The 26,240-nt window shown below is 38.5% G+C and overlaps 1 protein-coding gene across 3 annotated transcripts in view; it reads right to left on the reverse strand.

The window, feature by feature from the left end:
* DENND6A (DENN domain containing 6A) overlaps nucleotides 1–26,240 on the reverse strand; it is a 51,955-nt gene that overhangs the window by 24,796 nt on the left and 919 nt on the right. For all 3 annotated transcript variants that reach the window (XM_067754904.1, XM_067754903.1, XM_067754902.1), the window contains exons 2-6: nucleotides 12,163–12,201; nucleotides 12,022–12,064; nucleotides 3,993–4,105; nucleotides 1,832–1,912; nucleotides 225–330 (exon numbers count right to left, since the gene is read on the reverse strand). In XM_067754904.1, coding sequence (XP_067611005.1) covers nucleotides 225–330; nucleotides 1,832–1,912; nucleotides 3,993–4,105; nucleotides 12,022–12,064; nucleotides 12,163–12,201 — 382 coding nt within the window. The remainder of the gene's footprint in view (nucleotides 1–224; nucleotides 331–1,831; nucleotides 1,913–3,992; nucleotides 4,106–12,021; nucleotides 12,065–12,162; nucleotides 12,202–26,240) is intronic.

The raw sequence follows: 26,240 nt of genomic DNA on the forward strand, positions 1-26,240 counted from the left end.
TGTTTATTATTATCCTAAAAAATAGGCATCATCCGTGCTGCAAAAGGAGAAATAAAAGATAGGATCTTTGGTGTTTGTAGGTAAATATGCCAGAAGAATTGTTTTACCTCTCTCTCCTACCTTATAGTCCTTAAAATTCTTAACTAATTTTTTTTCATTCATTTCCAGTAAAAAATTTAAAACTCCTTCATAAAGGTACCTAACTCCCACAATGTTTAACTTACCTGCTTCCAAATAAGGTTCATTCTTTTCAAAATACTCTGGTGCTATCTGTTTGAGCACAGAGTGAAAAAAATGAATATAAGGTAGTTTGCTGATCAAAACCAAGGACTGGAGGGAAAAAAGAAACAATGTTTAATTTCTTAATGGTTATAATTTTAGTTTGCCATTTCTTATATAATCAATTACTAACAAGCCAAATTCAGCGAAAAGTGTGGATTTTAAAATAAAAAGGCTTTTACAGTAGATGGTTAAAAGAAACATAAAACTATAGTGGCAGAACACCAGAAGTTTAACCTTATTACTATATTTTAAGAGCATAAAGACACATTCACAGATTTTCCTGCTGTGCAGGAAAAAGAATTTCCTATAAACAAACTAATGTCATGGATAATTCCAAAGCCTGGCTACTATTGCTGTCAGCAAAGCAATATTAGGAATTAGCTAGGTAAACTCTTCCTAAAAAGGAAAGTGCAAATTGTGATGCTTTTTCTGACTAAGAGCTATGACTGTTATATTTTAGAGTTCAATGGTTTTAGCCACATTCTTAGAAATTGTGACTTTATAGTTTGTGACCACTTCAGATATAGATTATGCTGACTTTTTAAAAATCTATTTTCTTGAAAACTACTTTTTATCTTTCCATTAAGCATCAATTAGTGGTCAGGGCATGTTCTGGTTACAAAAGGTAAAGGTGTGTCCCTGTTAGCTGGGATTAAATTGGAATTAATTGATATTTATATATATATATCTTTAGAAACAAAAAGATTGTACATTTAGAGTGGGAACAATAATGACTAAGATGTTGATCAAGTATATTTACTAGCTCTTCAAAAAAAAGATATTGCAGGCTTTTATTAGCTGTAACTATGTTACAATCTGTTTACTCTTTCCCTTATTCTAAAATGTGAAAATTCAACAGATTCTTCTGAGTTTTGACAGTTTCATACAATAACTGCAACTTACTGTCAGGAATCTAGTACAGAGATAGCAGGAAGGCAAAATTCAATAGCAGTTAAAAATCTAGGGACTTCCCTTGTGGCACAGTGGTTAAGAATCCGCCTGCCAACGCAGGGAACACGGGTTCAATCCCTGGTCCGGGAAGATCCCACATGCCGCGGAGCAACTAAGCCCATGTGCCACAACTACTGAGCCTGCGCTCTAGAGCCTGCGAGCCACAACTACTGAGCCTGCACACTACAATAATGAAGCCCGCACACCCTTGAGTCCGCACGCCGCAACTACTGAGCTCACACACCACAACTACTGAAGCCCGTGCGCTCTAGGGTCCGCGTGCTGCAACTACTGAGCCCGCGTGTCTAGAGACCGTGCTCCAAGAGAAGCCACCAAAATGAGAAGCCCATGCACCGCAACAAAGAGTAGTCCCCACTCGCCCCAACTAGAGAAAGCCCGCATGCAGCGACAATGACCCAATGCAGCCAAAAAAAACGAAGGACAGGTGTCTACAATCTAAAAAAAAAAAGATAAAATATAAATTCTATTATGTTTAAAGATAAAATATCAAACACTTTAAAGACTGTTCATTCTAATAATTTCTGTTCTTCTAACCACAATGTAAAAATATTTTTCTGTTAATGTATATGAAAATTACCTTCTGAAAGTAGCCTCTTTTTAGAGTTTTGTCTCGAACTTGTCGAAAATACACATATCCATAAAAATAGGCAGGATCCTTCTATAAAAGAAGTGACAAATTTAAAAAAAAAAATATATATATATAGCCATCCTTTCTTATTAAAAGCAGGTTCCTTTATAAACTTGAACTGAGATATGAGGTACACACAAAGAGCTAGTTATGCTTTTCCACCAATGCAAACAACAATCATGACAATAACTGACAGATAAAAACCTGCTAACTTGCCCACAGATGAAATAATCATAACTAAAGTACTAAGGTCAGATTTTACCCCCTATAACTTACTCTGTTTATGTTCTTTATTCATATCTGTGGTAGTTAATGGAAGTTAGGAAAACAATCAAATTCTGTTTTCCCCAATGCTATACTTAGTTTTGAAAAAATTCTGCCTACAATTCTGAGTTAGGCATCAGTCTTATGAGGTATACTAATGCAAAATTTCAAGAGAGAAAATAAAAGGAGTTAAATGCCAATATGAATCTTACATAGACAGTTATATTTTTACCCAACAATAATAAAACACTGGAATATTTATCAACATACAATTTGAAAGGTCCAAAAAACTTAAAAGTTTTTATATCCTAATGGAATAACCTCTGGTCCAGTTCCTTATTTGATTGTTATTCTTTAAGCAAATATTTATTGACTACCTACTTTGAACAAGACATTGTGTTAGAAAAGATAAAAAGATGTGTAAGACACAGTTCCTTAAGGAGATCACAAACGAAGAGTGATAAGAAAAGTACAAAAATGACTAGTATGTGATAGGAGGGCAGGTACCATGCAAAAAAGCACAAAGTGTTACAAAGAGGCCAAGGGGGAAGAGGTTACTTCTGTCTATGGCGATCAGTATTTTGCGGAGGCAGCTGGTTTTGAGTTGGGCATTGAAGGATGGATATGATTTAAACAAAGACAAAGACATTTCAAGTTTAGACAGCCAAGAGTTTGAGCAAAACCACGCAGAGATAGAAAAATACAAGCTACCTCAGGAAAAAGCATACAGTTCTATTTAGCTAATATATGGCACATGTATAGAAAGGAGATTAAGCTGGAAATTTGAAAGGCAAAGGTTTTATTTTGGAAGGCCCAAAAAGTGAGAACCAGGAAATATTACTATCATTAGCTCTTTATTCATTAAGCAATAAGTAATCATTTTAGATTTTATTTATTTTATGTAATATATATGTACACTTTAGCTGGGAACACTGTGTTAAGATATATTGCACTGAAAAAGACAGAAGATGGACGTCTTTGGGCAAATATTTTTATCCTCAATAGCCCTCAATTCCTTCATTTGCACAAGGAACTCTTTTGGAACAATATAGGGAGGATTAATAAGATAATATGTGCTTACTGATACAATGCCAAGAACATAAAAAGCTCTAATAAGTGGTAGCTATTATTATCAGCAGTTGACAGAATATGTTATTAGTGATAGCAAATGGTCATGAAAAGGACAAGATGGCTATAAGAGACATTTCAAAAGGTAACATCTTTGCTAACTGGAAGAGGATTCCTGTCATTAGTGGAACCAGGAAGGTAAGCTGTAAATACTTATTTTAGGCAAAATATGTCAAGTTCTTATTGGATGTGCTAATAGGACATCCAGATGGAAATGTTCCTCATGTAGTTAGAGATAAAAGTATGAAGTATCAAACAGAAATTCTACACTCAGGAATCATCTGAATTATTAAAATTGTTTTTAATAAACAACAACAATAAACCAAAGTTTATTCAAAAATCAAAAAGAGACAACAATAATTCTACTATAAAGCAGGTAGGGATTACCACAGGGAATCTTCAACTCTGGGTGATATTTACTGGTATACTATCACCCCACTTCCACATCTAAACAAAGAGTTTTAACACGTGAAAGAAAATTAATTCAACATTCTAATTTCTATAATTCACAATGGCATTATGTTTTAAGAATAGTAACTTTATAAAGTCTCTTTCACTCACATGCTAAATCCTTATGAATTAGACTCAGGAAATTCAGCAGTATAATACAGTAACAAAACAAAAGCACAATATTTCTGAATGCTATAAGAGGTAACTGAGTAACTGAGTTCTAAAGTTTCCTCTCACATAGACATTATTCTATTACTACTTTTCCAACCTTTAAGTAAACTGGTAAATCTTTCTCAAATTGATCCAGGAGACAATGCAGTGACACCCTCCTCCCAGAAGACTGTCGAAATCTAAAACAAAACTGGGTATCTCCAAGACAACCTAATGAAAACAAAAATGAAAGAAATTAAGGGCAGCACAGTATAACATTTATTTATCCAGTTTCATCACATCTTAGAGCTAAAGGGGTCCTATCAATTACTGAAACACATTCTATCATGCTTTAGAGAAGAAAAAAGAGATCCTGACAGTTCGACTTGCTCTAAGCCATCTTTGCTGGTTAAAGGCAAAGGCATTAGTAAACTATGCATCTTAACTCCTATGTCCCTCTACTGTTTTTCCTATTCCATTTTCTCTATGTAATTAAAACTTTTTGAAAACTGTGTGCATGTCATGTTGATTCACAAACATAATTATGAGCAAAAGAAGCCAAATATAAAAGAACACAAATTGTTCAAATCCATTTACATAGTTTTTTTTTTTAATAAAGCAGGCAAACTAAACAACAGTGTTTAGGAATACATGGTTCGGTGATAAAACTATAAAGAAAAGCAAGAATCTTATTACTATAAGAATCAGTAGAGTGATTTGAAAAGATACAGGCACCCCAACGTTCATAGCAGCCTTATTTATTTACAATTACCAAGGTATGGAAGCAACCTAAGTGTCCATCAACAGATGAATGGATAAAGATGATATGATACACACACACACACACACACACACACACACAAATGGAATACTACTCAGCCATAAAAAAGAACAAAAATTTTGCCATTTGCAGCAACATGGATGGACGTGGAGAGCATTATGCTAAGTGAAATAAGTCAGACAGAGAAAGACATATGTATGATATCACTTACATGTGGAATCTAAAAAATACAACAAACTAAGCAAAACTAACAAAAAAAAAGCAGATTCACAGATATAGAGAACTAATGGTTGGTTACCAGTGGCAGAGGGACAGGGAATATAGGGGTGGAGGAGTGGGGGGTACAAACTACTGGGTGTGAGATAGGCTACGAGGATTATTGTACAACACAAGGAATATAACCATTATTTTGCAATAACTGTAAATGGAAGGCAAACTTTAAAAATTATGTTTAAAAAATTTTAATAAAAAGTAAAAAATTGAAAAGAAAAAAGAATCAAGATAGTGGTTACCTTAGGTGCGGGGGAGGGAAATACTGTTTGGGAAGAGACATGAGGGGGTTTTTGCGGTGTTGGCAAAGTTCTATTTCTTGACCTTATATGTGTTTTATATTTCACAATGAGAATTAAAAAAAAAACCAAAAACATAGCAGACTCAGGAAGAGCCCAAGTAATAGACTTACTATTTTAATCATGTTAATTATAAAGTTTTTAAACTTCAATCATTTTAGCAAACCTCTTAAAATATTACCTAAACTGTCAGGCAATAATTACAAAAAACTGTAAATACTCTAAAAAGTGAAAGACACAAGAAGTAGCCTGTCACTCAAATTCTTCCCAGTTACTGTATTTAAAACTAATGAGATTATATTAAGTACAAAATGTGCTCAAGATTTTATTACACACAGAAGTACTTATATTTCTTTAGCACATCAAGTTCTCAAAAAGGAAGCAGAAACTTGATATTATGTTTAAGTTTTTTAAAAAGCGACTCAGTACATATACGTAAATGCACTTATAGAAACTAGTATTTCTTTGGTGGAGGAGGGAAGAAACAAAGGGGACTGGAGGGTGAGTCAGTTCAGTTTCTCTACTTGTCATAGCAGATGGTTCAAAATAAGGAAAATACATGAGACCTGAGATAATGGAAAATACTCCTAGCATTGTTTTAGTTCAACAGATTTATATACAGATGGTTCAGTTTTTCTCTTCAGAAGACAGAAAGATCCACTGAGAAGTATACACTAATTTCTCTGAGACACATAGCAAGATGTAGCAGAAAAAATGCAATGGATTTTAAGAAAGATGTATGGTCTCTGGAAAATGTAAGGAATGCTGAGCTTTGTGGAAAGAAAGTAATGAAGCTCCCACAGCCTTCAACCGCAACCCACCCCTGGCTCCACTCCCAAACCATGGACATGCTGTAAGAACTTTCCGATGACCAGTTGTACCTGCAAGCTGTACAGAACTGGTCAGGAAGCTAGTTCACCAGGTCAAAAAGGCTTTAACCATAGTGTCTTTGTGAAGTGAGGTAAATGGTTCCCATTTTATGTTTCAGAAGTCTGTTCCCTCACACACAAAAGGTTACTAAAGAAAAACCAACTCTTTATCTGGGTAGACCTTTGTTCTCCATCCTGACCTCACTATTAACGGGACAGGAAAAGAGGTGTTACAGATTGGCAACCAGGTTATTTACATTTGTCTTGCAGAAAATGATACCTGTGGAGGGCAGGGCAATCCTGATAACCTACAACCTCATCAAAAATAAATCTACCTTGTTAGTATGACCCATCCAATTTGCCTATTTAACAGGAGAGTGCACCTCTACATAAGCAGTATAATGATTACATATGAAAGATGGTTAAATGACTGTGCACATGAGGGAAAGGTTATAATCTGAGGAAAAAGGAACCACAATCAATGGGATCTAGTCCCAGGTCCATCAATAATTAGCCTTCTAGAAGTCACTTCGCCCAAGGTTCTCAATTTCCTTGTAAACAAAAGTTAAGGGGCATCATAAGATAATCTCTAAAGTCACTTCCAGCAGTAATATGCAATAATTCTAAAGTAAATCTCCACAACTGACCTACGACTGTACTGAATTCCAAGCATCTTACCCACTGTATTCACTAAGAAAACTAAAGACCTATATAAAGATCCAAAAAGACCTAAAAGTTATGCTATGTGCACCATAGTTTTCTGATTATTAACAAAAACAAACAAAAAAAAGGGTAAAAAGCTTTAATGGAAAGTATTTTTTCTTCACATAAATCAAGGAATAAAGATGAATTTATACAAATTTTAAGATTAAATGACAGCTCTCCAAAGAAAATACACCTTCACGTGGCTTCTTGACTAAGAACCACATAAACTCTTTCCCTGATAAAGCAGCAGGGATTAAGGAAACAGCAAATTTGCTCAGCAAACCCCCACAGCTTGAGGAAAAGTTCCACTTTAATTAATCTAAGATAATCTTTACGAGCCCAGAAAACAGAACTAATAACCCAACACTTTTTAAACCAAGAAAATTCCTGTAACCTTCCCCCAACATCCTTTTCCAAACAACTAAGTTCTTACAACAGAAATCAAACAGAATCCCAGGCCAAAATTATTTTCATTATTTTGTCTGCTTTCAGAAGTGATTTTCCACCCTTTCAATACATGAATTGAGCACCAATTTCACTGAATGCTCACTCTGTGGCAGGCACTGTCTTAAACACTTTAGATACATTAACTCATTTGGTCTTCATGCTTCTCAGGTAGGTCCCATTATTAGTCCTGTTTGTGAGGAGGAAACCAAGGCACAGAAAAGTTATGTAATCCTCCAAAGAAATAAATCTGCTAAATGGCAGAGCAAGAATTTGAGGCCACGACATCTGACTCTGGAGCTGGTGCTTTTGACCATGACATCATACTGGCTCTTTCAAGTCAAAATGGACTTCAAAAACACCACTTCCACTAATATGAAATATCCAGAATAGGTAAATCCGTAGAGACAGAAAGTAGACAGGTGGTTGCTGAGGGGGAGAGGTGGGTAGGAGGAAACTGGAGCAGGAAGTTTCTTTTTCGGTGATGAAAATTTTCTAAAATTGACTTCGGTAATAGTTGCACAACTCTGCATGTACTAAAAATCACTGAATTGTACATTTTACATGGGTGAATTATATCTCAATAAAACTGTTTTGCTTTTTTTTTTTTAACGCTACATCACTGCCAACTGGAGCAGATCAAAAGCTCCTATTCTTCACTTAGAAAACGAAGTCCTGAAAAGCACCCCTCCAACTGAGGAGTTGCTGAACTCACTGGTTTCTGGGACACTCACTGGTTTCATGGCTCCTCCTATGCGAATGCCATGTGGTAAGCCACAAACTGCTCTCCTCCCATTTTAAAATTATCAAGGGCACAGATGATTTTATCCTTTACATCTGCCAATCAAACCAAGACTGCAAAGCTATAGATAAACGGAAGACACTTTCCTGTATCAAAAATATTACTTGAGGGACTCCCTTGGTGCCTCAGTGGTTAAGAATCCACCTGCCAATGCAGGGGACACAGGTTCGAGCCCTGGTCCGGGAAGATCTCACATGCCGCGGAGCACCTAAGCCTATGCGCCACAACTACTGAGCCTGCGCTCCAGAGCCCACGAGCCACAACTACTGAAGCCCACGTGCCTAGAGCCCGTGCTCTGCAACAAGAGAAGCCATGACAATGAGAAGCTCACGCGCTGCAATGAAGAGTAGCCCCCGCTCGCCACAACTAGAGAAAGCCCACGCACAGCAACAGACCCAACACAGCCAAAATTAAAAAAAAATAAATTTATTTTAAAAAAATTACTTGAGATTTGAGGGGAAAAAGCTTAAATATTTCTTCTAAAGGGAAAAGACAACTTCAGACTATTTTTTTAAATTAATTTATTTATTTGGTTGCGTCAGGTCTTAGTTCTGGCAGGTGGGCTCCTTAGTTGTGGCAGGCGGGCTCCTTAGTTGCAGCTCACGGGCTCCTTAGTTGCAGCTCACCAGCTCCTTAGTTGCAGCATGAGAACTCTTAGTTTTGGCATGCACGTGGGATCTAGTTCCTGGACCAGGGATAGAGCCTGGGCCCCCTGCATTGGGAACACGGAGTCTTAACCACTGCACCACCAGGGAAGACCCTTGATCAGTTTTGTTTTTGTTTTTTTAATAAATTTATTTATTTATTTATGGCTGCGTTGGGTCTTCGTTGCTGCGCGTGAGCTTTCTCTAGTTGCAGCAAGCGGGAGCTGCTCTTTGTTGCGGTGCACAGGCTTCTCATTGCGGTGGCTTGTCTTTGCTGCAGAGCATGGGCTCTAGGCGCATAGGCTTTAGTAGTTATGGCACATGGGCTCAGTAGTTGCGGCTCCTGGGCTCAGTAGTTGTGGCTCATGGGCTCTAGAGTGCAGGTTCAGTATTTGTGGCACATGGGCTTAGTTGCTCCACAGCATGTGAGATCTTCCTGGACCACGGCTCAAACCCATGTCTCCTGCATTGGCAGGTAGATTCTTAACCACTGCGCCACCAGGGAAGTCCCAGAGTATTTTTATATTAGCGGAAAACAGCTATAGAACAGTTCAGAGTAAGACTAAAATAAAACATGAGACCTTAAGAGCTAGCCCCATCCCTGGCCTTCAGCTCTATGTAGTCACCCTCTCTGTGATTAGAGTCGGAAACGCTGAGAAGCAGGAGTTTAGACCAGGGACTACACTTCTCAAAGTGTAGTCCATAGAGTGATGCGAGTCCACAAACTCTTGTTACAATACATGACAAAATAAATACCCAAACTGAGAAGACACATTTAGAAACCCTTATAGCGATTTGATATTGCCATGACAAATTTGGACTTATATTTTGTATTCTTTGGTTTTTCTCCCTTTCATTTTTCTAATAATTCATGTATACAGCATTTTATAAAAGCACCAGTCCACAACAGACTGGAAATTCTTAAAACACCCAAATGGCCCTTCAACACAGATGAGTGTGAGAAGCACTCCTTTCACCACCGGGAAGTGTAAAGTACATGACGACGTCCCAACTCTTTACATAGAAGAAAATCTGTTGAGACAAATATTATCTGCACATCTAATCCATCCAGAACAAGGATTGATATTTCCCTCGGATTCATCATCACTTGAAACTCTCTCTACTAATGCTAAGTTTTCTCTCTGGCCTTGTTTAGAGCATAGTGATTACAGTCCTTGGGTACCCATCACAGCTTAAGACTCAGGAATGCATATATCCAGATGATATTAATGGTAAATAATGAGAAAAATATCTGACAAATATTTATTAGAGAGAAAACATTCTTTAAACTTAGGCTCCTAAAGATAAAAGCCATTCAAATGGAACAAAAAGCTGAAAGCTAAAAACAAACAAAACAAAACTTTTTTCTAAAGTCACAGTATCTAAGTTGTGTGTGGGTAGTGGGTGGAGGAAGTGGAGGACTGGCAAATCCTCCCATTGGGAATCCCAAAAGTATTCTTCTTTATCTGTATAACTTACCATAGAGTCTAAATGTTGTTTTACTTTTTTTAAGTGTGCACCGTGGAAACAAAAGCTAGGTTATGATTCTTTCCTAAAGACTGCTCTACTGCACCTTCTGTAACAATAAAGCTATCTTGGGAAAAATTAAATCCATTTCAAAGTTGGCATAGTACTAATTCCAACTTCCATTTAATGAACACATAAATGAAACAAACTATTTGGATAATTACAATTCAGAACAGTGATCTCAAATATATGTAAATGCATAGTCTCTTGCTGGCTAGATTAATATTCTTCTGTTAAGATGGCAAGGTGTCTATTTTTAAGATCTTCTGTTGACTTTACTTCTAAGTACCAAGCATATTTTGAATAAAATGAACCACACTTCCTTTGATATGCAGCTTATAAAAAAGGCATTACAAAACATCTGTAGGTCATTCAAATGCCTAAAATACTGAACAAATTGGTTTTTTTTTTTTTTTTTTTGGCCCCACGGAGTCCTAACCCCTAGACTGCCAGGGAATTCCCTGAACAAATGCTCATTTACACAGATTTACACTTGAGTTTAACTTCCAATAAGAAAATGACTCATACAGAGACTAACTGCAAAACTAGAAATAAAAAAGACTATCAGACATCATACAATTAACTTCTTAGTCTTTTTTTTTTTTAACTTCTTAGTCTTGATGCTCATGTAGAGAGGTGAAAGGGAGAGAGCCATGAAAACCAGCCATGACCTGAAAAAGAAGAGTGTGCAGTATAATCACATGAAGTCAGATTATCCTGTAATCCACACAACTCACCTGACCTTGAGTCATGGAAGTCCAATCCAATACTCACTACAATCAGAACTACATGTGTGCACTTTGTAAGGCAAATGTTATCCGAAATAAGGGGAGATCCTATAAGACTGCTGTATCATTATCTCGTTAACAGGCAAAACATGTGAAAAGATTCCAATAATTCCAGGTCAAAACAAAAGCCGTCCCGGGATCGCTCAAAGCCATCCTTTTAACTTTTTTTTTTTAAAACATATTTCATGAAAGCTGAGTTCCAAAACTATAGGAAAAAATTCTGGAAGCATTTATAAGGAAAAGAGAAAATGCTTTAAAAAGCTAAAATGTCAAGTCTCCCAAATCAGATTATCTAAACTAAATTAACAGTATATTAGAAGTAACCACAAAAGGAATGGGAACTGTAGTGCCTTTGCTTCATGGGATTCTAAGTGTGTGGTCTAAGAACTTAAGTGTTCTGGTCACTGTAAGCCTGAAAAATTATTTTCAAAGTGAAACACAAAAGGTAACCTGAAAGATATCAACTTATAGGACCACACAAAGGAAGAACTTGAAGGAGACCAGCAAAACCAAGCTTAATAATAATAGCAAACACTTATAAAGTACTTTCTATACCCAAGCACTATTTCAAATGCTTTATATATACTAACTCACATAAACTATTGCAAATAACTGATGGCCATGCTTTATAACCATGTTTACCCTGATTTTTTTTTAAATCCCTGCTTTTACAGAGTTCTTGGCAAGCTCCCAAATCCTAAACTAAAAGAACACTGCTTAATATAAATCCTCAAACATACCAGCGTTGATGATTTTCAATCTCTTCATTATTTCAACAGTTTATGGCTCCATGACGTTTTACCTCATTACAAGATAAGAGTTATTTTCAAAGTTGAACCAAAGAAAATAAGTAAGACACGACTAGGATCATAAAAGTAGGAATCAAAATCACTAATCTGTTAGGATGAAATTGAGTTTGCATTCTACTATGTTATTTCAATTAATTTTCATATATTAAGAGTATAATCAGTATTCTCCGTATAAAATTCAACAGAAACACCACATGAAAAATAGTTACCTGAATTTGAATCTGGAAAAGACAAATAGCAAATATTGGTTTTCTGAAAAAGAAAACAAAAACTATATATGCTGACATATATACACCAATAAAAACAAACAAATAAAACAGTAAACTATATAGGGCAATATTTTTACTTACTTCTTTATCAGTAAGTTTGGAATGTTGAGGATAAATTACCTGGGAGAAGAAGAGTTAAATTTTGTTAGACAAATATATGGAGTATATATTGTAAACATTAGCAGGTACTTCTAAAATACTAGTCGGCTATGATCAAATTGGTTTAAGAAACAGTTCACAAATTTAACAATGAAACACAGGAGAAGCTGGGAGAATTGAGGAGGATGTACATTTGGCAAAAAAAGTTTTGACTCAGTTATCTCTAAAAATTGGTGAAATTTTGAGTTATCAAGAATACGTTGAGGGCTTCCCTGGTGGCGCAGTGGTTGAGAGTCTGCCTGCCGATGCAGGGGACGTGGGTTCGTGCCCCGGTCCGGGAGGATCCCACATGCCGCGGAGCGGCTGGGCCCGTGAGCCATGGCCGGTGAGCCTGCGCGTCCAGAGCCTGTGCCCCACAACGGGAGAGGCCACAGCAGTGAGAAGCCCGCGTACCGCAAAAAAAAAAAAAAAAAAAAAAGAATAAGTTGAGACTTCCTTGGTAGTGCAGTGCTTAGGACTCTGCGCTCCCAATGCAGGGGGCCCAGGTTCGATCCCTAGTCAGGGAACTAGATCCCACAGGCATGCTGCAACTAAGAGTTTGCATGCCACAACTAGGGAGTCCGTGAGCCGCAACTAAGGAGCCTGCGTGCCTCAACTAGGAAGCCCATGTGCCGCAACTAGGGAGCCGGTGAGCCACAACTAAGGAGCCCTCGAGCTGCAACTAAAGGAGCCTGCCTGCCACAAGTAAGGAACCCATGTGCTGCAACTTAGACCCAGGGCAACCAAATAAATAAATATTTTTTAAAAAAGAATAATTTACTAATTGAATTGCTAATAACTCAAAGTTTTTTGAGTCTTTTCTTTGGAAGCCTAAAATCTAAAGAGAACTTGATCTATAAGCTTGTAGCTACTTCAAGAAATAATAATTTTCAATTGATTACAAGAAGTAATACAAATTACTAACTACTTATTAAAAGAAAAATGAAAAGGAAAAAATGATCATCTGCAATTTAAGAAACCTCAAAGGCCATCTTCCCACCATAAAGCCTATCCTGTTTTCCTCCAATCCCTTTAAATAGTCATAGCACTTCCCTAGATAGGTCAATTTAGTGCCTGCAGTGACCCAGCCACCTTCTGAGGGAAATTCCTGCCCCACAGCCCCACGAAGGAAGCAAGACTAGGCCAGCACAGCTCCTGTCAGAACAAGCACTAGTAAACACCAGACCCAAGGGCACCCACTCTACAGGCCAATCAACCAAGTGCCCAGATGGGGCTGGGTATGAAAATTCTGCCCAAGAGAATACCAGTGCTCAAGTGGGCCAGTACAGATTCTCTCGGGAATGTGAAGAAGAGATGGGATTCGGAGCAGCAGGTTAGCTAGTGGCTGGTAACCAAAAAGAGAGGAAACAACACAAAGTGTAGCGGAACTGCATTAATACTAGGTTGCTCTTCCAGTTCTGGAAGAATCCATGCGTTCTTCTATTCCCCAGAGTTGCCCAGGTGCCTGAAAATCTTACATTTCCAGAAATAACATACAGTAATAGCACATTATAAACTGTATTAAGGTGGTTTCACATATTTATTTCATTTATTTAGTTCTCACAATAATAGACAAGGCTAGTAATGGTATCCCCACTTTACGAAAACTAAGGTAAGAAAAAAGATGGGGAGAATTCACATTACTGACCATCTTCTAGAGTTTTTAATTTTCACAACTCTGTCAATTCTTCACATCTTTACAGAAGAGGGGACAAGTTCACAGTAGTTAAATAACTCGCCCAAAATTTAGCACCTAGTAAGTGCCACAACCAGGACTTGAACTTAGGTCTGCCTGATTCCAAAGTACACAAGCCACCATTCCTCACTCCACCCATAGTAGCAATCATTAACTCACAATCACAGCCCTCTTCCTCCCCTAGCCAGGATGTGGCATATAATCCTTCTCAATTCAGGAGTATGAGGAGGGTCTACAGAGCTGGTATTGTTATATGAAAACCACCCAGCATTCCTGGAATAGAAAATGACACCAAAGCCAATATTCGCTCTACTTTGCTTTGTATCCCATGTTCTGACCGACCTGACTTAACCTCTGTCTCCACAATTCATGAAGGCAAGAACCTGGTCTGTTTTGTTCAACAGTCTATCTTCGCACCTAGAACAGTTTCTGGTGCATAGTAGACACTAAAAAAATATTTCTTCCATCAGTGGATATACTCTCAGATTAGCTCTGTTAAACAACTCAGTATTTAGTAATATGTAATTCTTCTTTAAGTGTACGTAGATCTTCCTTGCTTCACCTTGAGACCATTTTACTTTGTTAACTTTAAAGGAGAAATGGCAAAGATGCTGCGTGCCGCAACTAAGACCCAGCACAGCCAAGTAAATAAATAAATATTTAATAAATAAATAAAAATAAAGGAGAAATGGCAAACTTATAACCTATTTGGCCATATTCATGAAAATCTCTTTACATCTAAGTTAACCTGGAGTTTGCTGGTCTAAAACATATTGAGAAGTTTAGTGGCCTGTAAAAGCTTAATCTTAGACTCTAAATTCACTTTTATGTGAATGCCCTTCAAATTTTTATTTCCTCAAATTAAAATACCAACTCAAAAGCAAATATACAAAATTCCATTTTTTATTACATAAAGATATCAACCATGGTTCATCTGGACATTGGTTTCCTAAGGTTTAAAATATTAGCAAGACAGTATAGAAGAAAAATGTTGGTATGTTTTACCCATATATATGAGTACCTTAAATATATATATATAACATGTGTGTGTATATATATGTGTGTATATGCATGTATTTAAGGGGCTTATATATGCTCTATATATTTAAGTAAGTTAAAAGGATATAAAAACTACAGAACCTATCAAATTTGTCTTTCAGGGAATCCCCTGGTGGCCCAGTGGTTTGGACTCCACACTTCCAATGCAAGGGGCCCAGGTTCGATCCCTGGACAGGGAACTAGGATCCCACAGCCGCACAGCGCAGCTCAAAAAAAAAACCCACAAAAAAACAGTCTGCCTTTTAAAAACTCTGACTGTGGGACTTCCCTGGTGGCACAAGAATCCACTTGCCAATGCAGGGGACACAGGTTCAATCCCTGATCCGGGAAGACTCCACATGCCACGGAGCAACAAAGCCCATGCACCACAACTACTGATTCTCCACTCTAGAGCCCGTGAGCCACAAGTACTGAGTCCACGCGCCACAACTACTGAAGCCCATGCGCTCTAGGGCCCACACGCCGCAACTACTAAGCCCACGAGCTGCAACTACTGAAGCCACACGCCTAGAGCCCGTGCTCTGCAACAAGAGAAGCCACCGCAATGAGAAGCCCACACACCACAACAAAGAGTAGCCCCTGCTCACCACAACTAGAGAAAAGCCCGTGCGCAGCAATGAAGACCCAACGCAGCCAAAAATAAAATTTAAATTAAAAAAAAAGGTAAAGTAAAAACTCTGATTGTACTAGACTGTCAAATAGTATCTAGAATTTCATTTTAATGTACTCTGTTAGAACTACTCAGTGTTTTATTTCGGAACAAATATGATATTCAAAAAGAAACAATGCATATTTATATGCTACAGCTACTGAAATGGCCACACTGTACCTAAGATCAGAAAAATCAGAAAAATTCAGGGACTTCCCTGATGGTCCAGTGGTTAAGACTCCACGCTTCCACTGCAGGGGCACAGGCTCGATCCCTGGTTAGGGAACTAAGATCCTGATTGCTGCACAGGCAAAAGAAAAAAATAAACAAGTGAAAATAGATTTTTAAAAAAGAAAAAAGAAAAATTCATACTTCACTTTAAAAACATCAACTCCCTATTTAAAAAACAAAAGAAAGAAAAGTAACCACTACCAAGTATCTAGAACTGCACAAATTGCCACAGTTACTAGAATTATTACCTGTGTACATACTTTATGTTGTTAAAAAAAGAAAGTTTAAATATAAGTTTGGGCAATCACTGTTAGTTTAGTTTTAGTCAGTTAGCTCCTGATAGCTATATGGGAAATAATCAACTGTGGGTTAGCTCCAGTACCTGGAGATGCCTCTCACTTGAAGCTTCCTCTCTCCATAGCTCAAGTAAAGGCATCTCTACTCCCCCAACCACTGGCATTCTGGGTGGCATTAAAGGGGGACAGAGAGCATCAACTAATGTCACTCTGGTTTTGTTACCTATGTTAAGATCTCCCATGTTACAGCAAATAAGGGAGAGGTGGCCAGGTAATAACCGAAGAGAAAAGTGAGTTTTATTTGATATAATTATTAAGGCTTAAAAATGATGACATATTTCACATCATGTTACAATAGAAAAAATGTCTCAGAAAAATATTAATATATATACTAGAAAAGAGTATTACAAAATGTTTTAAATGGGTCTATTCAAAGGTACATCTCTGTGCATACATCTACATCTCTCTAGCATTCCCAACTCAGTATGAAAATAATCATGGTCCCAGGAGGAGGAAAATTAGAAATACCAGCTAACTTACTGCCAGTATCATTTGGACATGGGAAAAATTCATGCCTGCCATGCACCCAAGTTGTGTGTGAATGGGTGTCTACCTGATGCCATGTGACTGGGTATGTCTCTACTGCATGACCCTGCTTGGTGTCCCAGGCCTGACAGAGACTACATTTCCCAAGAAACCTTGCCTTGATCTCCTACAGAAACATTAACTTACAAACAAACATCATCATAACCTTGGGGACTTCCCTGTTGGTACGGTGGTTAAGAATCTGCCTGCCAATGCAAGGGACGTGGGTTCGAGCCCTGGTCAAGGAAGATCCAACGTGCTGCAGAGCAACTAATCCCGTGAGCCACAACTACTGGGCCTGCGTGCCACAACTACTGAAGCCCACGCACTTGGAGAGCCCGTGCTCCACAGTAAGAGAAGCCACCGCAATGAGAAGCCCGCGCAACGAAGAGTAGCCCCTGCTCACTGCAACTAGAGAAAGCCTGCACAAAGCAACGAAGACCCTATGCAGCCAAAAATAAATAAATATTTTAAAATAAAAATAATAAAATAATAAAAATGAAACTGAAATACTGTATTAAAAAAAAGAATTCCAACTAATAAATGCAGAAGGAATAAGGAAAATAGCAAATCACTATTAGAACACCAGAGTAATAATAGTTACTACAGGAAAGATCCACTTTTGGATGATGAAATTTGCAAGCAAATTTGAGAAACAAGATACTGCACAGTCTCAAAGTATCTCCCACAAAATAAATATTTACTAATTATGAAGAGAAAAACAGTAAATTCACAGTGGATAAATCTGACAGACATCATTTTAACCAAGTGATCAAGGTTAAAATCACCAATAATAAGACATTTTAACACCAGGTACTCTTTGATATGATGCACCAAGAAGGGCACATCACGTCTGGGGTATTCTTCCCAATAATGTATAACCCCAGACTAATCATAGGAACACACCAGAAAAACCTAAATTGAGAAACATACTACAAAATATCTGACCAATATTCTTCCAAAGTGTCAAAGTCATGAAATATAAGAAAAGACTGAGGAACTTCCACAGATTGGAGAGGGAGTTATGACACCTGTATGCAATGCAGGAACCTGGATTGGATCCTGAAAAAAAAGGACATTAATAGAAAAACTAGTGAAATTGAATAAACTCTGTTGCTCAGTACACAGTATCATGCCAATGTTATATTCTTAGATTTGATAATTGTACTATGTTTATATAAAATGTTAACATTAAAGGAAGCTGAATGAATTACTTTCATAACTCTAAAATTATCTCAAAATAAGGTTGTTAAAAAAGTAACACCTCTACTTCACATCATATTCAAAAAGTAACCCAAAGTGGATCAAAGACCTAAGTGTAAAAGCTAAAACTACAAAACTCTTAGAAGAAAATATAGGAATAAATCTTTATGACCCTGGATTAGACAATGGTTTCTAAGCTATGATATCAAAAACACAAGCAACCATAAATAAATTGGACTTCATCAAAATTTAAAGCTTTTGCACTTCTAAGAACACTGCCAAGAAAGTGAAGACGAACTGCAGAATGGGAGAAAGTATCTGCATATCATATATCTGATAAGGGTCTAGAGTACAGGATCTATAAAGAACTCTTATAATTCAACAATAAAAAGTCAAATAACCCAATGTTTAAATGGGCAAAGGATCTGATTTGAAATTTCTCCAAAAAAGATATACAAGAGGTCAATAAGCACATGAAAAGACGTTCAATGTCATTAGTTATTAGAGAAAAACAAATAAAATTACAGTAAGATACCACCTCATACCTCTAGAATGGCTGTAATCAAAAGGACAAAGTGGTAGCAAGGATATGGAGAAATTAGGAGCCTCATACATTACTGATGAAAATGTGAAAATGAAGTCACATTGGAAAACCATTTAGTAGCTTCTCATAAAATTAAACATGGAGAACTTCCCTGGTGGCAAAGTGGTTAAGAATCCGCCTGCCAATGCAGGGGACACGGGTTCAATCCCTGGTCCAGGAAGGTCCCACATACTACGGAACAACTAAGCCCGTGTGCCACAACTACTGACCCTGCTTTCTAGAGCCCATGCACCACAACTACTGAGCCCCCATGCTGCAACTACAGAAGCCTGCGAGCCTAGAGCCCGTGCTCCACAATAAGAGAAGCCACTGCAATAAGAAGCCCACGCACCGCAACAAAGGGTATCCCCGGCTCGCCGCAACTAGAGAAAGCCCGTGCACAGCAACGACGACCCACAGCAGCCAAAAAAATTAAACATGGAGTTACCATATGACCCAGCAATTTCACTCCTAGGTATTCATCCAAGAGAAGTGAAAAGCATACATCCACACAAAAACCTGTACACGAACGTTCATAACAGCATTATTCATCATAGCCAAAAAGTGGAAACAATCCAAATTTCCATCAAATGATGAATGGATATACAAAATGTGATGTATCTGGACTTCCCTGGTGGCGCAGTGGTTAAGAATGCACCTGCTAAAGTAGGGGACACGGGTTCGAACCCTGGTCTGGGAAGATCCCACATGCTGCAGAGCAACTAAGCCCGTGCACCACAACTACTGAGCCCACGTGCCGCAACTACTGAAGCCCACCCGCCTAGAGCCTGTGCTCCACAAGAGAAGCCACCGCAATGAGAAGCCCGCGCACCGCAACAAAGAGTAGCCCCCACTCACTGCAACTAGAGAAAGCCCGCGCAAAGCAACAAAGACCAACACAGCCAAAAATAAATAAATAAATAAATAAACTTATAAAAAAAAGTGATGTATCCATATAATGATATAAAACTCAACCATATAAAAGAATGAAGTACCAATACATACTACAACATGGATGAATCTTGAAAACATACTAAGTGAAAGAAGCCAGACACAAAAGGCCACATGTTGTATGATTCCATTCATATGAAATATACAGAAAAGGAGAATCCATAGAGACAAAGTAGATAAGTGGTTGCCAGGAGCTGGAGGGGAAAGGAGAATGGGTCATGACTGAAAGAGAATATAAGGGAAATTTGGGGGCAGTAATAATATTGCTTCTTGATCTCTAGGGTCGTGACATGGTATACTCACTTTTTGAAAATTCACCAAAATACAGATTTAGGATTTGTGCACTTTTCTACATGTGTGTTACACTTCAATGAGAATGTTACTTACTTTAAAAAGTGGAAAAAATGGCCTGAAATCACAGTATCCTCAAGTCTAAGATTCCCACTTTCTCAAGATTGAAGTTAAATTACTCTACTAGAAAACTTGATCAGTTTGAAAATGGAATGGACGGTAAAGCATTTCTCAAAAAAAAGTAAAGTTTAGGTACAGTTTTCCATGTTTCACATCATTCATCACAGTAAGTACAAAAACATAAAGTACTTGTGAAAGAACTAACTAGACAGGAGAACATCCCAGATTATCTCCAGATTATATAATTTCATAACTGAATCAGAGATTAGTAATGTCCCAGATTATCTCCAGATTATATAATTTCATAACTGAGTCAGAGATTAGTAACACCAATTAGATTGTAGAATCTGGGAGCCTAAGAAGCTCAAGAGGTCACTAAGGTTTTAAACCTCAAATCATAGAACTACATCAAGCTACCACGAAGTGCTACTATTTCACAAGGAAATTTAAAGGCCATTATTAGTACCCTGCAAATCCTATCCTATCATTCACTGTTGAATGGTCTACCTTCCATGCTAGACTGCAAACTCAATGAGGAAGGGATAATCAAGGCTTTATCTCCAGAACATACCATTGTCTGGATATGGTAGTTGTCCAGTAAATATCTGAATAGATGGCTCAATGAGACAGTATAGCAGCATGCAATTATACACACCCATTTCAATTAAAACAGTGAACATGCTGAGGATCAAATACTGAGGCTATGGGTCACCCAGAAGAGAGGAAGAAACACGAAAACCTTTCACACAACTGCCTTTATCCTTCTCAGAAAAATAAACAGAAACTTTGCTAAGATAAAGAAAACTGTGCTGACTACTCCAGGTTCCACCCTGTTAGGGGTTAAGGGGGAATAAATAGGCATTGGCTCAACAAAAAACAGAAGTGGGAAAAAAAGGGGAGTCAATTCTGCTACCTGCTCTTTTAAAAACGGCGTAAGTTTGCCTTCACCCCAAAGCAGGAATTTATCTTCAATTTGTTAGAAAAAAAGTAGGGGGGGATCAGTAATGAAATGATTATAAATTGTCCTGCTTTTTATAGATAATTTAACTGGCCTGAAATTCTTTTCACCAAAGAGGTGAAATACAAACTATGTACATATACATATATGTATGTACACATATATGTACATACAAATAGGCTATGTCATAGATTATCAGCAAAGTGAAACCTAATAAACTTGATTCCCAGAAAGTGCTTTAAGTACTTGTGACTGACACAAGTTTAGCTTGGATGATTCACATCCAAAGCTGTGTGTTTTTATAAATAAATTTAAGGCAAAATAATAGGAGTGAGGGAATAGCCAAGATAGGCCCACATTGATTATTGAATGTGCAAGGACACTAATTATAAAAAAGGGGCTAGGGACTTCCCTGGTGACGCAGTGGTTAAGAATCCACCTGTCGGGCTTCCCTGGTGGCGCAGTGGTTGAGAGTCCGCCTGCCGATGCAGGGGACACGGGTTCGTGCCCCGGTCCGGGAAGATACCACATGCCGCAGAGCGGCTGGACCCGAGCCATGGTCGCTGAGCCTGCGTGTCCGGAGCCTGTGCTCCGCAACGGGATAGACCACAATAGTAAGAGGCCCGCGTACAGCAAAAAAAAAAAAAAAAGAATCCACCTGTCAATTCAGGGGACACGGGTTCGATCCCTGGTCCAGTAAGCTTTCACATGCCACGGAGCAATTAAGCCTGTGCGCCACAACTACTGAGCCTGTGCTCTAGAGCCCACGTGCCACAACTACTGAGCCCGCGTGTCACAACTACTGAAGCCCGAACTCCTAGAGCCAGTGCTCCGCAACAAGAGAAGCCACTGCAACGAGAAGCCCGCGCACCGCAACAAAGAGTAGCCCCCGCTCGCCGCAACTAGAGAAATCCCGCGTGCAGCAACGAAGACCCAATGCAGCCAAAAATAAAAAAATAAAACAAAATTTTTAAAATATTTTTAAAAAGGGTAGCTAACATATTGGGTATGCATTAAATGAGAGAAATTAATTTTTACATGCTTTATCTCACTTAGTACCTCCAACAACGCTCAGGATATTATTTTGCCATTTTATAATTGAGGAAAATGAGACACAGAGAACTGAAGAAACTGGTCAAAACTCGTACAATTAGCATATGTTCAACACCCCAAAGCTTGTACTCTTTTCACTAGATTGATATTCTGTCCAAAAAGTTGATAGGTCATAGCCTTCAACAGGGGGAAAGCCACCAATGATTTCTCGATTCTTATAAAATTGGGGTGGGGGCTGGAGAGGTTCAAGAGGTAATCTCAAATTACAGATGTGTCACCTCCCATGATGTTCTGTGAGTTCCGTAAATTCACATGATTTAAAGGCCCTCAAAAAATGAAGACCATCTCTAAGGAAGTGTGTACAGGTGGCAAACAACTCTTCACACTATGAAGAAAAAAAGAAACTACTAAATATCCAAATTAGGGAAAATGGTTAAATAAATTGTGGTCCATAAAAAAATATTTATGAGGACTCTTTAACGATATGGCAAATTGTGAGAATGCTTATCAGTAATGGCAGACTCTTACAGCAGACCTATTTGGGGGACTGCTGCCCAGACCATGCTTTCAAGTGTCCCCTCCTTTTGCAGGGGTGAGCCTAAGTGGCCACTACAGTTACTGAAACACTGTCTCCTTACCGCAACTGACTGAACAAAAGGGAGCACCTGACCCATGCTGAACCAGTCAGATACTCTAGTATTCGAATTAAGCTTCTGCCTGGTTCCAGAATACAAAAGTGTAAGTTTGGCTAATATCAGTACCGTGGAAATCCAAAGTCAAGTGAAATGGGGGAGCAGATATTGAGACCCTTGCAGAGGAAATCAGCCTCAGCACAGAGAAAAGAACAGACATGCAAAGAGAAGCAAAGACAAAAGACCACACAGCTCCACAGAGACAAAGGCAAAAGCCTGGGGCTTTCCAAATCCCATGAGGTTCAACCCTGCTTCCTGCAACTGGTTCCAAAAGATTCCTTACAATCAATTTCTCTTCACTTAAATTTATTTGAGAGGATTTCTGTTCTTAACAATCAAACTAATCCTTGACAGATACAAAATTATATAAAGAAAAAAAGCATTAACAAAAATGCCAAGTATTAATCTCTTAATATAATTATGAGTGATGTTTTCTAGTGTTTATAATTCCCTTTCTTGCCAAGTTTTCAACAATGAACATATTATTACTCAATGAGGAAAAAAAAAAAAACTGGAATGAGGCAATTCTGGATTCAGATAATTAATTAAGGCTTTATTATAAAATCAGGTAATTTCACAGAGCTGGAAGTGACAAAGAGTATATAAAATTCAGAGGATTTCAAACCTTGTTCCAGGGGACCCTTAATGTCACTGTGGTGATGCCAGAGCCATCTCAGGGGAAAAGAAAGAAGCTGAGCACACCTCCTGTAGTCAACACCTTTTGCAGCCTCTTCCCAGCTCAAAAGACCCCCTTTACTGTCCTCTTCTTCTAGGACAGGGTTCCCAACAGACATTTTATGCAACACAGACCACTCCTCCAACCACTCAGGTCTTCAGCTGATTATAGCAGAGTGAGAAACTGCTCCAAACAAGGCCTGAGTACCTTCCTTCGGTGTCTGGAATGAGAATGACATTCACTCTCTTCGTTGAAGTGGCCGAAAAGGGCAACTTCGCCATAAAGATCACAGAAGCAGAGAAGTTAGTTTAAAGGAGAGCATGAAGCATGAACAAAATCCATAAAACAAGAGCATAAACAAGAGACTTCCCTGGTCCTGGGCTCTAGCCATTTTCTGGAAGTCCTTCTAGGTTTGTACCTTGGACATCTTGAAACACCTCTGTGGCCTTACAGCAAATGTGCCTTTTCTCCTTCAGCTATAGCTTAATTTCTGTCGTCCACAAGCAAATATATACACACAGGCCCCATTTCAACCAGATTAGCCACTGAGGTACATCTGATTCTCATCTACCCAGAAAAAAAGTTCCCCTACTTTAAAAAGCATACTAATTCGGGCTTCCCTGGTGGCACAGTGGTTGAGAGTCTGCCTGCCAATGCAGGGGGCACGGGTTTGTGCCCCAGTCCGGGAAGATCCCACATGCTGCGGAGCGGCTGGGCCCGTGAGCCATGGCCACTGAGTTTGCGCGTCCAGAGCCTGTGCTCCGCAACGGGAGAGGTCACAGCAGTGAGAGGCCACAGCAGTGAGAGGCCCGCGTACCGCAAAAAAAAAAAGAATGCTGATTCTAGTACTTCAACTTCATTTTTCTAGTGAGAAAACTAAGGTCCGAAGGCCTCATCTTCACAAAGCAAAAGTTAGGGGTTCTCTTCATTGAAAATGAAAAAGAATTTCAGTGCTTCCCAAATACAGACTTACCTAGGTCTTACTGAGTCCAAGGCACTGTTCCAAATGCTTCATCAACATTAACTTACCTAACCCTCACAACAGTGCCATGATATAGGCACTGTTATCCTGTCACAGAGGAGTGTGAGGCTCAGATGAGCTAAGTAACGTACCCCAAGTCACACAGATTCAAGCCTAGGCAGTCTAGCTCTAGGGTCTGAGTTCTTGGTCAATATTCTACATTATCTCTTTAGTAGGGATTTAAGCTTAAATAAGTGGCATTGTTTATGCATTTAAAATTTGCAACTGGTACTTTCTATCATAGCAGAACTGACTTCTTAAGTCTCTCGCAAGCCTAAGACTAAATGACTGCATTTCTGATAACACAACTGCGTTGGAGGATATACTGTCCAAACTTAGTTTTCAACCTATTTAACTTCCCTTCTGAATCCCTATGGTTGTGCATTATAGGAAGTAGGGTGGGGCTATTACGTCATTTCTCCAAAACAATTCTATATTTACCTTCTTGCCCCATTACAGCCACCCCTCCTGTCCATTTTTGGCCTGGATATGGCCATATTACAAAAGTGAAATATATTTTCAACTATTTTGTTATATTAATTATTAATTTGTATTCCTTTTTCTTCATTTTAAAAGTGGGAATATTCTACATTCCTCAGGAAAACAAAACAAAATTAAATTGTGTTGCCTCTCAATGTGTTTATCTTTCTCGGGATCCTTTATTAGGGAATCTTCCCCACCCTCACCCTACACTTTCTAAAATCAGTGATTCTTAACCTGAGGACAATGCAACAGAATCTCCATAAATGACCCCCAGATAGTCAATGAAAGCATATACATGATTTTGTATTACCATTTTCCTTAGGGAGAGAGTTCATGAAGTTCATAACTTATCTGCATTCTGGACCTTTTAAAAATGTGAAGATGGGCTTCCCTGGTGGCGCAGTGGTTGGGAGTCCGCCTGCCGATGCAGGGGATGCGGGTTCGTGCCCCCGTCCGGGAGGATCCCACATGCCGTGGAGCGGCTGGGCCCGTGAGCCATGGCCGCTGAGCCTGCGCGTTGCTCCGCAACGGGAGAGGCCACAACAGTGAGAGGCCCGTGTACCGCAAAAAAAAAAAAAAAAAAAAAAAAAAATGTGAATAACCAAAGACCTAAAGAAAACTCTGTGCAATAGCATATACTATGGGAAATGAAATTCAAAATAGTCTCAGTGATTCACATTTTTGTAGCACCTCAATACTTGCTAAGTATTGTTTATTAGGTCAGAAAAAAACATACACGTTATAAAGCATGCCCAAAGGGTCAGAGTCCAAAAGGATCTCCTTTAACTATTCAAAAATATAATCGACTACAACAACTCAATCCTATGCTTTCTGATTAAATCGTATTTTGCTATACATATAGCTTCAGGTTAATATGTCAGTGTAAATGATAGATGACATAAATCTCTTCTTCACAGTCTTTGGGAACTGTTGTTTCCATCTCAAAGTACTGTTCATGAATTCACTCACTCTATCAATTTTTTATTGAACACTGTCACGTGCCAGGCACTGCATTTAGCCCTATCTGCTGGTGTGATTAATTCTTGGTTCTCCTCTAAATTGTAGTCTTACTCTATAAATATAGGTTAGAGTATATCTTTCATATACGTCTGCTCAGCAACCAAGATAATGCCTAAATCTTAGTGGAAACAAAGTGTATTGAGCTGTGTAATGATAAAACACAGAGAAGACAGGCTGAATACACACTCCACATTAAGAAACACCTCCCTGGCCAATTTTCATAGCCCACTCATGCCACTAAAGTCAGAATGAGATGATTCATTAAAATCTGTCATTGCCACCAAAACAAACAAAAAAATCTTCTAAACGTAGGTCCTTCTGACTCTACGTTTTTCTTGGCTACATAAAGACAAGCAATCTCTTATGCTACAAAAGGAACCCTAAATAATGTCAAGATTACAAGGCCTTTCAACAAGGCGCTATAAAAATGGAAAACTTGACAAATTCACAAGCG

This window comes from Pseudorca crassidens, chromosome 10 (assembly GCF_039906515.1).
Source record: "Pseudorca crassidens isolate mPseCra1 chromosome 10, mPseCra1.hap1, whole genome shotgun sequence".
Taxonomy (NCBI): domain Eukaryota; kingdom Metazoa; phylum Chordata; class Mammalia; order Artiodactyla; family Delphinidae; genus Pseudorca; species Pseudorca crassidens.